At 37.0% G+C, this 18,090-nt stretch overlaps 1 protein-coding gene across 1 annotated transcript in view; it reads right to left on the bottom strand.

The window, feature by feature from the left end:
• Ufl1 (UFM1 specific ligase 1) overlaps positions 1 to 18,090 on the bottom strand; it is a 430,347-nt gene that overhangs the window by 35,248 nt on the left and 377,009 nt on the right. The window contains exon 15 of the mRNA XM_090408990.1: positions 10,804 to 10,895. Within this exon, the coding sequence (XP_090265116.1) occupies positions 10,804 to 10,895 (92 nt within the window). The remainder of the gene's footprint in view (positions 1 to 10,803; positions 10,896 to 18,090) is intronic.

The following is an 18,090-nucleotide window of genomic DNA, read 5'->3' as shown; positions in this document are numbered from 1 at the left end:
GAAAGTCACTAGTGGAGTGCCTCAGGGGTCTGTTTTAGGGCCATTACTATTTAACTTGTATATTAATGATATTGGCGAAGATTTGGATGGAGATATTCAGTTATTTGCAGATGATGCAAAGTTGGGACGAACCATAAAGAGTAGTGAAGATGTTGTGGCCTTGCAAGAAGACTTGAATAAATTGAGTGATTGGGCAAGCAAATGGGGATGTGAGTTCAATGTTGCAAAATGTAAGGTTTTAAAATTTGGAAAACAAAGATGGGATGCAGAATTTATGCTTGGTGAGAATATATTGTTGGAAGTAGAGGAAATCAGAGATCTGGGGGTGATAGTGGATAAGGATCTAAAGTTTAGGGGACACATCGCCAAAATTGTGAAGACAACACAAAGACTTCTGGGAATGATGCGGAGGACACTGACGTGTAGAAGTAGGGAGATTCTTGTTCCATTGTATAAGGCTTTGATTAGGCCACACATGGACTATTGTGCCCAGATTTGGTCACCGGGTTTTCAGAAGGATGAAGAGATGTTGGAAAGGGTCCAAAGGCGACTGACTAAGGTAGTTTCTGACTTCTGGAATGTTGAGTATGAGGAATGATTGAGAAGATGTAATTTGCAGTGTCTAATGGAGAGAAGGAAGAGGGGAGATATGATAGAGACCTACAAGTTGGTAAGGGGTTTTATAAGATCAATTGTGGAGAAGTTCTACAGAGAATAGTGGGAGATCAGGAGAGAATCAGAGGTCATCCCTGGAAACTGTATAAAGAGGGTGTGAGTAGGGGAGTGAGAGGCAGGTTTTTTCGTGCAGAGTTGTGAATGATTGGAATGCCTTGCCTGAGAGTGTAGTGTCTGCAAGGAGTTTGAGTGTGTTTAAGACACGATATGATGAGATGTGTGTGTGTGTGTGTGATAAAAGGACCTCCCAGATGAGTCTTTGACTCCATGAGGTCTTGTTTAATAATAATAATCTGTCCACCAGCACAGTATAATACCTCTCCAGATTAAGGACATGACCAAACCATAAATGTTGTAACACCATCAATGTGTGTTTATCTATTCATATCTAATTTGAATAGATTACACACATTATTATTTCTTCGTTTGTTCTGAATTCTGTATGGTGTTTTATTAATTTTCTAGCATTTCATTTCAAAGGGCTAGTGCCCCCCCCCCCCAGCATCTTTATTATTATTATTATTATTCAGGCCTCCAAGGAGTCAAAAGACTCATCGAGGGAGGTCCTTCCTAAGACAAAGTCTGTCAAGACTCATTGAGGGAAGGTCCCCCCCCTGAGAAACACAAAGTTTATCATACCACTCTTTAAACTCACTGACCATTCTCGCTCTCACCACTCCATCAGGCAATGCATTCCACGGCTCAACCACCCTCCACACAAAGAAACCACTCCTTACCCTCTTGCTCACAGTTTCCTTTCGTAACTTCCAGGGATGGCCACTTGTCATCACTCCTTCCCGCTGATCAACCAAGCGAAAGAACTCCCCAGTGTCAACCCTGTAACCACCTCTCAACAGTTTAAAAGTCTCAATCATATCACCTCTCCTTCTTCTATCCACCAAACTCTGCAGTCCACATTCTCTCAGCTGATCCTCATAACTATCCTTGTACAGTCCTGAAACCATCTTTGTCATCCGTCTTTGTATCCTTTCCACAGTTAATTTATCCCCTTCAAATCCTGGGGACCAAATCTGAGAACAATAGTCCAAGTGTGGTTCCCATTCTCTGAAAAACCTTTTTCACATTAATCAAGTAAAAATTCCTGTCCAACTAATAAGTCTTAATCGTGTCCTGTCCCCTTCTACTATCCACTAGACTCCTCAAATTGTATTTTCCCAATCTTTCTTCATATCCAACATCCCAAAGCCAAAAAATTCATCTTAGTTAACAATTTCTGGATCCTCTCCAATATATTTTCAACCTCCTGAAATCTAAGTGACCACTTCTGCCCCTAAGTAATACAAATATGGTGTGATTAAGTGTGATCAAAATTTAGCAATACTGCCCCTAAATTTTAGATCCTTATCCATAATTACCTGCAGGTCTCTTAATCTTTTCCACCAACTGTATACTCTGCATTCCATCTTCACATCCCAAATTTTTAAACCTTACACTTTTCAAAATTAAATTGTTATCCCGAATCACTTGCCTGTTCACCTAGTCTATTCAAGTCTTTTTGTAAAGCCACAACACTTTTTCCACTCTTCATAGTTCTTTCCAACTTTGAACCATTTGCAAACACAACTACACATTCCTATTTGAACATTCCCCAATATCATTAAGATACAAGTGAAATGGCAGTGGCCCTAAATGATTCTTGGGAACACCACTAGTGACTTTCAACATCTTAGATATTATTCCCATTCACAACTCACTGATACCTAACAGAATGCCAATGTTTAATCCAATGTACTAACCTATTATCCAACCCTATACTTTCCTATTTGATTACCAACTTGCCATGCACCAATCTATCAAAGGCCTTTTCAAAATCTAAATATGCCACTGTATATGCATCCCTTGTGTAATGCATTCATCACCTTTTTATAGTTAGCAAGAGTAGTGCTGAAAGGAGATCATTTTATAGCAAACCTAAGCTGTCTATCACCAAGAATGCTGCTATCAACCCAATTTTGGATCACAGTCTCTTGCTTATCCCTCCAACACTTTAACCACAATTCCAGGTACACAAGCCTAGGTCTATATTTCAAAGCTCCAGTCTTATCACTACCTTTATAAAACAAAACAATTTTGACCTTTTTCCAATCCTTTGGAACTTCCAGTGCTAGACCCATGTTAAATTAGTAGGTCAAGGTAATTGTTAACTCTCTAGAACATTCTCTCAAAACATGTGGTAATATGTCATTAAGTTCTACTGCTTTATTAACATCAAGTTTCCTTAAATTCCATATACTGCCTGCTCACTCACCATTACTTCCTCCTTTCCTGCTGCTCTCAAGCTCTGCATGATGTCATGAGGATGATATACCTTTATGAATTGCTGACTTATCTTTATATAAGTCAGCAATTCCACTGCAGTGGTAATCATTCTATCATTTTCACAAACCAGTATCATCCTTCCATAATCATTCATTTTTATACTGGCCATATATGAGCTTATGAGCTCTCTGGAATTTCTTAACTGCTGCTTATGCTGCACTTCTGATACCAAGTGAGTCGACAGCTTCCATAGCTCAGTTGGTTTCAACAATGTCCTTTGATTGGAAAGCCCTGAGTTCAAATCTATGCTGCAAAGAACCTTTATCAGATATTTTCAATTGAAGGTGAGTTATGGAGTTAACAGTTTTTTTGGTTTTTTTTTCAGAAACTCAGCTTTTTCATTCTGCAAAACAGCCAGGAGGAACACATGCAATTTACAGATGGGAAATTACAGGAATAATGATTAACTACATTTTCTGTTGGATATGGTTTTGAAAACCTGCATGGTCTGTGCATAAGTGAAAGACAGCAAGGAAATACCAAGTGAGACAGTCACCTTCCTGGTTTTCTCTTTATACCCCTCATGCAACTAACACATTACCTTTCAATCGTATGCCTTACTTCCATAATGCCTTCTTACTCTTTCAATTACAAGGTATTATTTTGTAACTTTTTATTAAAGTAATGAGCTTTACTTTGATTACTATTATATTCAAGCATATTTAACATATTAATCTTTCTCTTTTTTTCCCAAAATCTCATTAGTTACCCAGGGTTTATTTGGTTTACTTGTTTTCTTCTGGGCAACCATTTGTAGTATTATCATGTTTATTTTCATTTCTTATAAGATTTTCTTCTATTTCATTCTGCTTATTATTATTACACCGTCCATGGAGTCAGCTGACTCATCACAGGAGTCAGCCGACTTAAAATCTTAAAATCATTAATATTCCCTGCATTAACAACATATTCTGGTAATGCATTCCAGTCACTGACAATTCTCCATGTAAAAAAATCTACTCCTCTCACCCCTCTTCACCATACTCTGACATTGTCAGTGGATTGCAAGGGGATATTCGGTTGTTTGCGGATGATGATAAGCTGGGAAGGGTTATTAGTAATAGTGCAGATGTGGTAGCCCTGCAAGAGGATTTGAATAAGCGAGATAGATTGGCAAATGAATGGGGATTATGGTTTGATGCAGCAAAATGTAAGGTCTTGAGGTTTGGGACACATCAATGGGACACAGCATACTCTATTGGAGGAGCTATACTGGAGGAAGTAGGGGAGATAAGAGATCTAGGGTTGATGATTGATAGAAACCTGAATTTCAGGGGACATATTGCAAAGGTAGTGAAGGTAACGCAGAGGATTGCTGCAACAATGAGAAGGACACTGACCTGCAGAGATAAAAGGGTTATCATTCTGTTGTATAAGACTCTGATCAGACCACACTTAGACTATTGTTCTCACATCTGGTCCCCAGGATTTGAAGGGGATAAATTAACTGTGGAAAGGGTACAAAGGTGGATAACAAAGATGGTGTCGGGACTGTACAATGCTAGTTATGGGGATCGGCTGAGGAAGCGTGGACTGCAGAGTTTGGTGGATAGAAGAAGGAGAGATGATATGATTGGGACTTTTAAACTGTTGAGAGGTGGTTACAGGGTTGACACTGGGGAGTTCTTTCGCTTGGTTGAACAGCGAGAAGGAGTCATGACAAGGGGCTGTGAGAGTTAACTGTGAGAAAGAGTTTGAGGAGTGGTTTCTTTGCATGGAGGGTGGTTGAACCATGGAATGCATTGCCTGATGGAGTGGTGAGAGCGAGAATGGTCAATGTATTTAAGGAGTGGTATGATAAACTTTGTGTTTCCTAGGAGGGACTGTCCTCGATGAGTCTTGATAGACTTGTGTTTCTTAGAAAGGACCTCCCACGATGAGTCTTTTGACTCCATGGAGGCCTGAATATTAATAATAATAATAACTTCCAGGGATGACCTGGTTCTTCCCCTCTCATCTTCAATTCATTTTATAATCCTCTCTGTATTAATCCAATGAAATCCCCTTGCTAACTTAAACATCTCTACCACATCACCTGATTTCCTCTTGTCCACCAAATTCTACAATCCACATTTCTTCAATCTCTCTCTCTCTCCCCATCGCCAACATTCCATAGTCCTGATATTGACTTAGTCACTCTTCCCTGGACCCTCTCCAATGTTTCCACATCACATTGAAAACCAGGTTACCAAATCTGAGAACAATAGTCAAAGTTTGGTCTGAACAGAGCTTTATACAGTGGCACAAACGCCTCCTTATTCCTACATGTTAGAGTATTTTTTTATCATAGTGGCACTATGATGTGTAGTCTTGCAATATGCCCTCTAAACTTCAGTCTACTGTTAACTGTAGACTGAAGTATTTATGTAATAGTCATTGGGAAAATGAGGTAGTTTGCAACTTATTTTCTTTACTGAATTTTCCCATGATGCCTATCATTACTTTTAAAATAATAATAATATTATTATTATTATGTGACACCTCCAGGGAGTCCAAAGACTCCTCGAGGGAGAGTGTACCAACAGCATTGAATGATTGATCCCTTCCAACTACTAACCATGCTCAAACTTGTTTAACTTTTGGCATGAGCCATTAGTAGCAGAGGCACGACCAACCTTTGCCGGCATTCAACTTTTATATTAGAATCTCTCATTATAATAAGCATTTCTACTTATTGGTTATAATTTTATTAATAATAGTATTTTAATAATAATGTGTGACATCTTTTGGCTACTCGTACATGAAAATATGATTTCTGCATTACTTCAACCTTAGTATCACCTCCGGGTATGGCTCCCACTGATGAGACCTCAATAAAGGTCGAAACTGGTCTGAGTGGTGACCCTTCCCATAATGCATAGCAATTATACATGTCTGCAAGGATATGTGCTTTACATTATGGGATACTAAGGCAAGTTATGTGAAGTCATTAGATATATGAGTTACCCAGTCCTGAAAATACTTCAGGTTTGCTTACACTTGGATAAAGGGTTAAACCAAGTATATAATTTCTTGGTATCTTTAATTTATATTATAACCAAGTGAAAAAACTTTCAACAACTTTAATTCTTTTTACAACTTTCTTATATAACGTTCTTTTTAATGTGATATTCATTTTTATCCTATTTAACACTTCAAGATGGTCATTTCCAATTTAGAATCCTCTGTAATCTCTTGTATACTGAACCTACATGAAGATATCACTATCAATAATGACACAGTCAATGAGAGTCTTCTTATTTCTTGTATCTTCTCTCCATGCGAACTTGTGGACATCTTAATGTTAGAACAGAATGTTATTAATGACTAGTCTATATGATAAGCAGAGATCCAGCAGGTACTTACATTATTAGCCTTGGCCTTTTTCTGCACATTTTGCCAAAACGTTTTTATATGTCTGATGGCCTAGTGGGATTCGTTTTTCTTACTTTGCTGTTAAATCTCCAACAAAAATCAGTTTTTTCATTTTCTTTCTGCCAACAGAGACAAAATGCTGGAAACAGTAAACTATTGTTTAAATCATTCTCTTGTGTTGTTTTTATTTCATTAAATGTCTAACATGATCAACTCTGCTTATACATCCTTTAATATTAACTTGACATTGTTAATATTAAAGGATGTATTAATATCTAGTTCTGACGCCACTTGTTCATTCCTCTAATTTTCCTCAAAACTCTCATATCTTCTCTCAAGCCTTTGATCAACTATTATATTTCTCTCACATTCATCAGTTAAAATTGGCTTGAACATTGCTTTGTATACATACTATCAGCTTCAGTCTTATTTTGTTAATTTCTTTCTGATTATTATACTTTTTTTTTTTAACAGTTCAAAATATAATTCCTATGTAATATAATTCAAAGCCAATAGGAACATCCTGTAGCAATTTTTAGACTACATTGAGAAAAAGGTTAAAAAGTAATGGTGTATAGTCTTCATTACGCTATCTTAGAGTATCCTTGGTTTAAATAAACATATAAAAACAAGATGACTTAAAAGGCCCCAATCAACTAAGTATGCCTTAAGGGGCCATCTAATTTTCTTGTCTCTCTGCAGTACTTGCTATTCCTTTTCCTTCTTAAACATTGGCTTCCTCTCCTAAGACTGTTGATGTATTCTTTAAATTTTCCTATTTTTCCTCGGAATTAACAGATGTATTCTAGAAAAGTATTAGATACAAGTTCAACAAATGGCCATTTTATTAACTTTTTGTATCACTCTGAAATGGTATACTTTGCATGATTATAATTTTTTTTATTATTATTGAAGTAACAGTAAGGGGTGCTTAAGGGTCAAAGCTGTATAACTGAGAGGAGACCTCCACATAGCCTTTAAAGGAATGCAGAGAACCGACCAGGGCTTCTGACCTAATGTCCAATCCTCACCTTCTCGTGGTGCACCCTGTTGGGTATCTACTTTGATACTGAACGAACGAGGATGGGCTGGCAATTTGGGATTTAGCCGACCAAATTGTATTCCTATTGGTTAAACCAAAATAAAAAATGATGGTACAACATGACAAAATTTCATGCCGGCTGGGGCGTCGCCCGGTTAAACAAGGCCCCCGTTGTTTTCGCCAGGGAACCAGGGCGAACAGCGAAAAGTCAGCTACTGGAACAAATCTGAAAACAAACCCCAACTCAACATCACCAGAGTTAAAGATCGGTACTGTCAATGTAAGAAGCCTGAATGGCAAAGAAATGGAGCTAGCTGAGGAATTAGATAAGTACCAGATCGACATAATAGGGGTGACTGAAACAAAAAAGACCAAAACTGGTGAGATCTTTCTGAGCAATAAATACAAAATGTTATATTCAGGCAATGACAATCAAGGAAAAGAAGGAGTAGCCATAGTATTCAACACAAAATACGAGGCTAATCTTCTTGAATGGCAGTCAGTCTCAAGTAGAGTAATGTGGGCAAATATGAGAATGGGTAACTGGACAATGAGACTTATTTGTGCCTATGGTCCCACAGAAGGTTCTACTAAGGTAGAAGTGGAGGAATTTTTTGACGCTTTAGAAAAAGCAACTGACACAATGAAAAAGGAAAAGTTGGTCACTGTTGGGGATCTAAATAGCAGAGTAGGAAATGATTGTGAGACATACAAAAATATTTTGGGAAAATTTGGAGAAAAGAGCAAAGCTAATAATAATGGCAAATATCTGTTGGATTTCTGCTCAGGACATGGACTGGTTATTATTAACACCATGTTCCAACATAAAAATGTGCACAAATTCACATGGAGAGAAGAGGCTAGGAATAAGAAAAGTCTCATTGACTATGTTATTGTTGATAGTGATGTTTTCTCCCTGGTGCAGGACACCAGAGTGTACAGAGGATTTGAAATTGGAAGTGATCACTATTTAGTCTTGAGCAAGATAAAACTGAATTTCATATTGGAAAGAATAACATGTAAGAAAGTTTTAAAGCGAATAAAAGTTGAGCAGCTCTCAAATGTGAACTGTAGACTAAAATATAGAAAGATTATTGAAAAGAAAATGAAAGAGTTTGAGAACAGGAATCAAACCTTGGAGATTCAGTGGCAAACTCTGAAGAAAACATTGATTGATTCTGCCAGATAGGCATGTGGTGAGGTTGTGTGCAAGGATAAAAAAATCAGAACTCCCCGGTGGACACAGGAAGTTAAAGAGGCAGTGAAGGAAAAGAACAAAGCATATCAAAAGTTCCTGGCAAATAAGTCAGCTTTTACTCTTACAGAATACAGAGACAAATGTAAGAAAGCTAAACAGTGTGTAAAACTAGCTAAACAAAAGTCATGGGAGGACTTTGGCAAGAATATAGAAAATAAATATCAAGAAGGTGGCAAAATATTCTGGAGGTTGTTGAAGAAGCTTAGGAATGGAGGAAAGAGTGCTGTAAAAGGAGTTAGAGATGATAAAGGTGACATGAAAACAGGAGAAAAAGATATGCTTGAAGTATGGAGTAATTACTTTGAAAAACTGCTAAATGAAACAAGCAGTGATGACAGCACAGTGATAAAAAACACTGACCAGGCATGCAGTCAGGAATACATATCCATACTTGAAGTAGAAAAAGCCATCAAAGGCTTGAAATGTGGAAAGGCAGCAGGAGTAGATGATATTCGACCAGAAATGCTGAAGTATGGTGGTATAAAAGTCTTACAGTGGCTGCACTGCATAGTTCAGAAAGCCTGGACAGAGGGACGAATTCCCGATGATTGGAGTAGAGCTCTCATAGTACCCATATATAAAAAGGGAAATAAAACTGCATGTGAGAATTACAGAGGTATTTACCTACTGAGTGTTCCTGGCAAGATCTATGCAAGTATACTTGAGAAACGGTTGAGAAGAATTGTGGAAGAAAAGCTTGGTGAAGAACAAGCTGGATTCAGGCCAAATAGAGGCTGTCAGGATCAGATCTTCACTTTACGACAAATAGTCGAGAAAGCATGGGAATATAACAAAGATCTGTATTTAAGTTTTGTCGATTTGGAAAAGGCATACGACAAGGTGCCAAGATAGAAGCTATTCAATACGCTGCAGTTATATGGTGTCAATGGGGCATTATATCAAGCAATACTTAGTCTTTATTTGAGTTGTAAGTCAGCAGTTAGAATTGAAGGAAGTACAGGAAGGTGGTTTAATGTTAAATCTGGTGTGAGACAAGGATGTACATTATCCCCTCTGTTATTCATTATCTATATGGATCACATTATGAATGAATGTGGTATTAAACCTGATATCAAAATTGGAGATGTTAATGTCAGCTCTTTGCTTTATGCGGATGATGTTATACTTCTAAATAAATCCGCTACAAGTGTGCAAGATTCTCTGACTAAATTGAATAGCTGTTGTAATAGATATGGTATGAAGGTCAGCAATAAAAAGACAAAGACAATGAAAATAGGCAGAATCATTGAAAATGTCAACTGTGTTGTGAATGGAGAACCTATGGAACAAGTAAAGCATTTCAGCTACTTAGGCACGATTTTTACTGAAGATGGTAAATTAAATATAGAATAGACAACAGAATCAGCAAAGCTGGTATGGTGGGAAGTCAATTGAATAAATTCATATGGAATAAGAAAGAAATTAGTCGGAACACTAAATTAGCTGTATACAAGACAGTGTTCAAACCAGTTTTAACTTATGGATCTGAGAGCTGGGTCAGAAGTAAAACACTTGACCAAAGACTAGAGACCGCAGATATGAGAGTCCTGAGAAAGATTAGAGGGGTGAACAGATGGTATCAATGGCAATATCATATTAAAAATGAGGATATTAGGAAAGAACTTGACATTGTCAGCATCCAGGAATGCGTTAGCAGAGCTAATCTCTGGTGGTATGGTCACTTAAATAGAATGGGAGAGGAAAGATTAGCAAAACAAGTGTTCTCTGCCAGGTTGGCAGGAAAACGACCCAGAGGAAGACCAAGATATAGGTGGATTGATATGGTACAAAGTGCCTTAGACGATAGAAATATAAGATCTGATAATGTTGGAGTCTTGACAAGTGACAGACTGATTTGGAGGAAAATTGTAGATAGGAAGTTAGTAATGATGTAATTTTTTCATGTAGTACTGTCATATCCTGTACACCCCTTGAGGGTACATGGCAGGAATTTGATGATGATGATGATGTAACAGTAACCAGACAGAGAACATATTAATCCATTATTAGATGAGCATAACATTAAAATTATTAATGCAGACAGCATTGCACGCATTAATGTAAACCAGTTTGCTTCAAATTATCATTTGAAACAAAAAGTAATAAATGAATAAACAAATGATCAGACACGAACCTCTCTTTCTTCCTATCAACTTTCCTAATAACAATATCAAATATGCTTGGTCCTAGTACAGCTTCCAAATTGTTCTGAAACTCTTCGGTTGTCTAGAAAGAATTAAAAGGAATACTGTTATTCTTTTGTTGCAGGTTCAAAATGTTCTGATATATAAAAATGTCCAAATTGATAAAAAAATAACCCATTCAGAACAAATTTCATTAGCAAATTGCAGTATTTTTATGAAAATCCATATTCTGGCCTACTTAACATTGCTCATAAAACAAAAGGAGGAAAAAATAAAATGTAGAATTGATGTAGAAAAAGACATGCAGTGCTCACATGTTTAAAGTAATCCATACTAAAGTAACACAGGGATACACAGAATGCATTCCAGCAAGCACTCTGGTCACCTTATATAACTTTCATAGTTTCTACATTCAGTTTTGAAATAATGCTGGATCTAATATCCCACTTTGCCTATGTAAATTTACATCGTGAACTGAAGCCTTTTGGCTCTTTATTTTAGTAATTACTTTTACGCAGTGACCAGGAATTCACTTACAGGAAATACATTTCTCTGACATTTCAAGTTCCTTAGTACTGAGAGTTTTTGCTCTCTTAAGGTTTCTATCTGGTCTCTGAAGAAAACCAACCAGTTTGAAACAGCTATCAGGCCAGTGAAACCTTTATCAAATAGATTAATAAAAGGTGAATATATGTATGCTTGGGTAGCACTCATGTCGTTTAGGTAGTTCATACTAAGGCAACTCGAGGATACCAAGAAATGCATTCCTGCAAGCTCTTTGGTCAACTTACGGAACTTTCATAGTTTCTAGAAATGGTGAAATAATGATGGATCTAATATCACTTTATCTATGTATAATTATAAGAAGATAGATGAGTAAATAAAATGTATGTACAAGGTTTAGTATCTACAATGCAGTATCTACATAAACAAATTAAAATTCAAACATGTTTGAATAAATTAATTCTTTGTAAAAATTTTAAAATGTTATGCAATTTGCCCAAGTCTGATAGCATCTGCCTGAGTGTATAGGGCTTGGCCAGATAAGTAAAAATGTCATTCCTCTCTTATGAAGTGCTGGCAATCCACCAGAATATGACTAATGGTGAGACAGTCATTGCATTTCTCACACATAGGTGGTCCATTAGCCCTCAGTAAATAAGCATGCATAAGATGATATGACCTATGCAGAGCCTAGCAAGAACAACTTCCTCTCTTCTGGTCATAGGTTGACTAGATTGTCAATTCTGAATTTCAGGCTTAATCACAAGCAATTTGTTTGTTAGTCCTGGGACCATTAAACAGTTTGCTGAAAAAGTATGGGGTTGATCTAGCAGCTACATATGCAATGTCATTTCTCTTAATTCCAATGTGGCTAGGAATCCAACACAATGGAACATCAAAATTAAGGTAAACGGAAGAAAACTGTTACCAGAAGTGTGTAATTTATACAGACTCTTTGAGCCTCTTTACAGGTTATCTCCTCTCTTATGTATAATCCACATCCAGGAAATAACCTGTAAAAAGGCTCAAAGAGTCTGTATAAATTACATACTTCTGGTAACAGTTTTTCTTTTTTATATGCACAAGTGCAAACTGAATGGCATGCAACTCTACTGTATAATTACTGCAGTTGACTTGGATCTAGTTGGAGACAGTAATGTTAGGAAACACAGCAGTACAGCCAGCAGAAATCTCTGATCTTGAAACATTATATAGATGGGCAAGGAATCAGAGTGAACTACTCTGTGTGCATTAAATATTTGAAGGTAGATGATAGTATATGAGACTTCTGCAGTTGACAAAGTGAGAGGCTGCAGGATAGGATGGGATGCAAGCTGCAAATGAGAAATGATGTTTTGTTTGGTGCAGGTAATGTTGTCAATGTTCATGCCAATAGTTTCCATAGCCTCTTTAACAAAGGACAAATGGCAGTCTGACATGTATGTTATTGGACCTCCCAACATAGAGAAAAGAGACAAGTCCATGTAGAATGATCTGGAAGGGACTTTATTTTTAGAGCATAATTAAGAAACAATTGTTTTAGTCTAGAATCATTTGATTCAACATAAAGACTTTGAATGGGTGATGTGTGGAAAGCATCAGTAACTATCTGGATACCCTGATGATGCATACGGTCCAACTGCTGGAGTGTGATCTCCCTTGAAAAACTGTAAACCTGGGAGCCATGATCAAGCTTTGAACATACAAGTGTGCAATAAATGTGGAACAAGGAATATCAATCAGCATCCTGCTATGTAGAGGATAGAATGTGAAGGATGTTCAATGCTTTTTTGCACTTTTCCCAAAGATGATGAATGTGTGTAAGAATGCTGGCCTGGTTGGCCGAGTGATTAATGTATCCGCTCTCCAGCCAAAAGGCTGTGGGTTCGAATCCCACCATGGGAATGGATGTTTGTGATTGTCTGTGAAAATACTAGTGGTGGTGGTTGATGGTGTAGATGATGAACATAGTTGTGGTTGCTGGAGTGGTGGAAACGGAGAGTTGTAGAGTAGGTGCCCTTCCTCAATGAGTCTTTGTCCTCCATGGAGGTGTTACATAATAATAATGTTAGCTTTCTGTTAAAGATGAGTCCAGAAAACTTGGCCTTGAATACTAGTGGGATAATAGTTTGTCCCATTCATATATCAGGATTGGAGTAAAGAGTGCATTTCCAGTAGATGTGTACATACAGTTTTTTTTCTTCATAAAATCAGAACCCACAACAAAGAGCCCATAAAGCTTGTTGAATTTGTCTTTCAATAACTCTCATATTGCAGGGATGACAGTAAATTGTGAAGTCATGGACATAAAGGCAATTTCCTACAGTAGGAGGAAGCTGTTCAGTAATTGAGTTCACTTTAATAGTGAAGAGGGTCACACGTAAGACAGCCTTGAGAGACCGCCTCTCTATGTGCTTCCCCCTTAGACCTGAAAGTATCGGCTGGATAGAAAGTTTTTAATAAAAACAGGAAGGTGTCCTTTCACACCAAGATTAAACAGGTCTTTTAATATGCCATATCTCCAGGCTGTATCATAAGCTTTTTTCATGTCAAAGAACAATGACACCACATAATGTAAATAACTATTTGGGAATGTTGATCAAGTGTAAATGGATAAGTATTTTAATACCGGCTAGTTTCACCAAACTTAAGCTGTTGGCATCATCAGGGTACAAACACTGAGGTTAAAACATATCACAAAATAGATCTTAACTGTAAATTCTAAAAATTATAGTTACAAACTAAAATAGCATTGAACGTGAATAATACACGTATCGCATGTACATGATTTACTAGTTGTTGCTAAGGAACGTTCTATAGTTAGCATTAAAGTTCATTTCTTGTGTGTTCAGAGATCTAATTAGGGTTTTTCCATATCTCTGGAAGTATTAAACCTTGGTTCCTGTTAAGGTTATCTGTACTGCATGCAACTGTGACTGCTTCTTTAAACATTCAAGAGTGGTAGTCTTCCTCTATGTAAGGGGTACAACTTTTGTCCCACTCAATGATATGGTTTGTTATGGAGAAATGTGATCACAGGCCTGATATGCAACAACTAGTAAATCATGTAGATGCAATACATGTATTATTCACATTCAATGCTATTTTAGTTTGTAACTATAATTTTTAGAATTTACAGTTAAGATCTATTTTGTGATATGTTTTAACCTCAGTGCTTGTACCCTGACGATGCCAACAGCTTAAGTTTGGTGAAACTAGTCGGTATTAAAATATTTATCCGTTTACACTTGATCAATGTTCCCAAATAGTTATTTACATTAGTTCTGTGATCAAGAAAATACACGCTCATTATAATGACACCACATGTACTCATTTCAGAAAGGTGTCTCTTACAAATGTTTCTAAATAGACCAAATTGTCCAAGGTTGATCAGTGTCTACGAAAGCCACATTGTGTGTTGGAAAGAAGTTTGTTGCTTTCTAAGTACCAGAGGAGCCTTGTGTTTACCAATTTTTACAAGATCATACAAAAGACAGCTAGTCAGAGCAACAATGGACTTATGCCAAGAGTCTGAGAATTCTTCCTTTGTAAATATTCTGCTGTACAGTAAGAGAAGGAGATCCATAGAAGATGATGGGAGTTTTATCATCTTATAATGGATGACATCAGAGCCTACTACATTAGGGGAAGACAGGAGAAGAGCTCTTTTGAATTTCTTCCTTACAAATGGCTAATTTCACAGCTCTATCTACTTAGTACAAAAGTTAACCTGCTGTTTCCCTTATTATTTTTCAATATTAAAAAATCAGGAGGATATGAAACTGCTGTTGAATGTTTTCTCCAAGTTTTCTTGGAGAAAACATTCGGCAACAGTTTTTTTTTCCTGAAGTGTCTGAAATAGCTTTGGGATCAGCAATAATATATCCATTATGTTCCAAGGTAGACAAACAGTGTGTTCTGTATCTACCTTTCATCTTCATTTTATCTCAGACATTTTTGCACTGGATATTTGATTAATCAATGGTGTAAATTGGATCCAAGATTGTTTTTGACTTTGTCATCTCAAATAACGTGCTTTGGCCTGAGCATGTTTAAATGCTATTAAGTTTATCGTGGAAGGGTATCTGAAAATATATCCAATGCTCTATCTTGATCATTTTTGGCTCCTTGGCATTCTAGGTTCCACCAAGGCTTTGAATAGAGTGGAAACTGAAATGATGTTTTCAGAATTTCTACATGAACAACAAATCTGTTAAATACTTTACTGCTTCCATGATAGGTGTGTTTGGCTGACTGCTTCAGTATTAAATTTTTTCAAGATGGGAAAATGTATTCCAGTCAGCATGGCTGCACAGTTACACTACTGGATTTGGCAATGGCATTTGACAAGATGGAACTGTTACACAAATGAGAGCAAATGGGGATGAATATGAAGCCAGTGATTTGGTTTAGAGGTGGCTGATAGACAGACATCAAAGAGTACTATATGAGAGAATTCATCCAAAAGAAGGTGGGTGAATAGAAGTGTACCACAGGGTTCAATACTTGGTCTCCTGTTACTGCTGCTGTTTAATTTGTACATTCGTGATATAAGAAATGATCTAAAGGAAAATATCCAGTTGGTTTCTGATGATACAAAACTAGGAGAGCAATAGTCAATGATACAGAGTAATGTTTCTCAACTTTTCTTTAGTCCCCCTAAAGGACTGTTTATTTTAAGTCAATTTTTTTTTCTAATCACCCCCATACTTTTTCTAATCACTTCCTATAATTTCCTATACCAATATAAGAGTTTAATGCACTTTTTTTTTCGCTAAGCTTCAATTGCGAAACATGGTGAAAAAAAAAAAAATCAGAGAAATGAGAAAATCACTATATTAAAGGAGGACTGTGTGAAAGCCAGAGATTTTCTCATTCCTGCTGGATGACATATGAAACAAGCGACAAAGAATCAGTATATCTTTAAGCAGTGAATATTTGCCTATGAATCATTCCCTACACAGCATGCCTCAAAGAGGTATATCTTTCATGTCGGCATTACATTGCTGATTGAAATGATTACTTTTTTGCAAACCAGAAACTAATTATTGTCCTCCTCCCCAATTTTTTTGCAATCATTGAGAAAAAAAAAAAAACTTGATATAGGGGTACTATTTGTAGGATGATTTACACAGGCTGATAGTATGGATGAAGAAATCATAACATTGATGGAAATGGACTATAAAAAACTGATGAGCTCAGGGATTTGAAATTTAGACAGCATATTGCAAAGTTGGCCAAAACAGCTCATCCATTTACTTAATGTTGAAGAACATACTGACAAGCAGGGACAGCGTGGTTGACTGTGGGCGAAAAGTGAATAATTTATCCAATGATTCAGATATTTTATAAACCACGAAAAAAAGAAGAAGAAGAAGAATGATATCTCAAACATATAAGTTGGTAAGATAATCTATACAGGTTTTGTATAGATACGAGATTTTGCAGTTCATGGTATGTGGATAACACGGGTTGTCCCGAGAGAATGGGTGGGGGCGTGGTTATGAAGTGGTCCGGGTTCTCGTGGAATTAGGAATCGATTTCCGGTGAACGTTTTCAGCGAGAGATGTGAAAAGCAATTCAACATTGTGGGGCCCGTCCTTGATGAATCTGAAACTAGAAGAGCATGAAGAATAGTAATAAATGCACTGTCAGAAAAATTGTATAATGGTTCAAGGCAGAGATGGGGAAATCTTTAATTAAAGACTGAAAAATGCTCCAAGTCGTCGTCGTTAGTCACAGAATATAGTAAACAAATGGAAATATGTGCAATGTGAAACAATTGCTTGCATATGGAGAAATGAAAGCAAATGCATTCCCTCCTTACTTTCACAAAAATAAACGGGAATAGCTGAAGTAACTAGAACAGGATTACATATGGGTGAGTCTTTGGTGAATGATTCAGTAATAAATAGTATGGGAGTGATTGGGAGTCAACATAATAAAACCACAAATGGCCTAGAAGAAATGAGATGTAGTGAGAGTGGGGGGGGGTAAGTAATAGAGAGTTGAGTAATGAAGCTGGGAGAGTCATGCTGAATAGTGTAGAGAATGAGTCCATGAGTGTGGACTTGAATGAAGTTAAGAGTGGTAAAATATATGGTGATTCTATGATTAAGGGTATGGAGAGTGGTATGGATGAGGAGTGCTTGGCTGATGGGACAATAGAAAGAGTGGCTTTAGCAATAAAGAGAGGGCATGAAACAGACAAGATGATAGTTATGGTGGGTACGAATGACCTGAGAGGTAGTATAAATCGGGTAGGAAAAGATTTAAGAACATTATTAGATATTGTGAAGAGGAAAAGTGTCAATGGGAGAATAGTGTGTGTGCTGCCTCGTTTTGACAATTACGAGTTAAGTAGACGAGCAATGATAATGAATGATATGATTGCAAGAATGTGCAGAAAAAGAGGTCTGGAGTTTGTTGATGTTTGGAGTGTGTTTGAAGGAAAAAGGCAGTTGTATGCTAGAGATGGACTGCATCTTAACATGGAAGGACATAAGCGATTGAAGAAGTTATTGTTTTCTGAACAGGTTGAAGTTATTGGGCAGGGAAACTAATATTGAAAAGGTTGACTGTAAGAGAGAGAAACTTTAGCACTGATTGTGTATTTATTGATCCTGATAGGCAGAATAAATTGCAGAAGAGAGGGGATAAAAATCGGCATAGGACTACGGCAGTTAGTGACTTATATATCAGTTCTAAAGCCGGTACAAGATCTAGAGGGAATCTGCAATTTTTGTATACCAATGCTAGAAGCATTCGAAATA

The sequence above is a fragment of the Typopeltis vanoorti genome, chromosome 19, assembly GCF_054136105.1.
Source record: "Typopeltis vanoorti isolate ZY-2024b chromosome 19, IOZ_Tvanoo_1.0, whole genome shotgun sequence".
NCBI classification, from domain to species: Eukaryota; Metazoa; Arthropoda; class Arachnida; order Uropygi; family Thelyphonidae; genus Typopeltis; species Typopeltis vanoorti.
The sequence above is the reverse complement of the archived record's forward strand: the minus strand, read 5'-3'. Positions and strand labels throughout refer to the sequence as shown.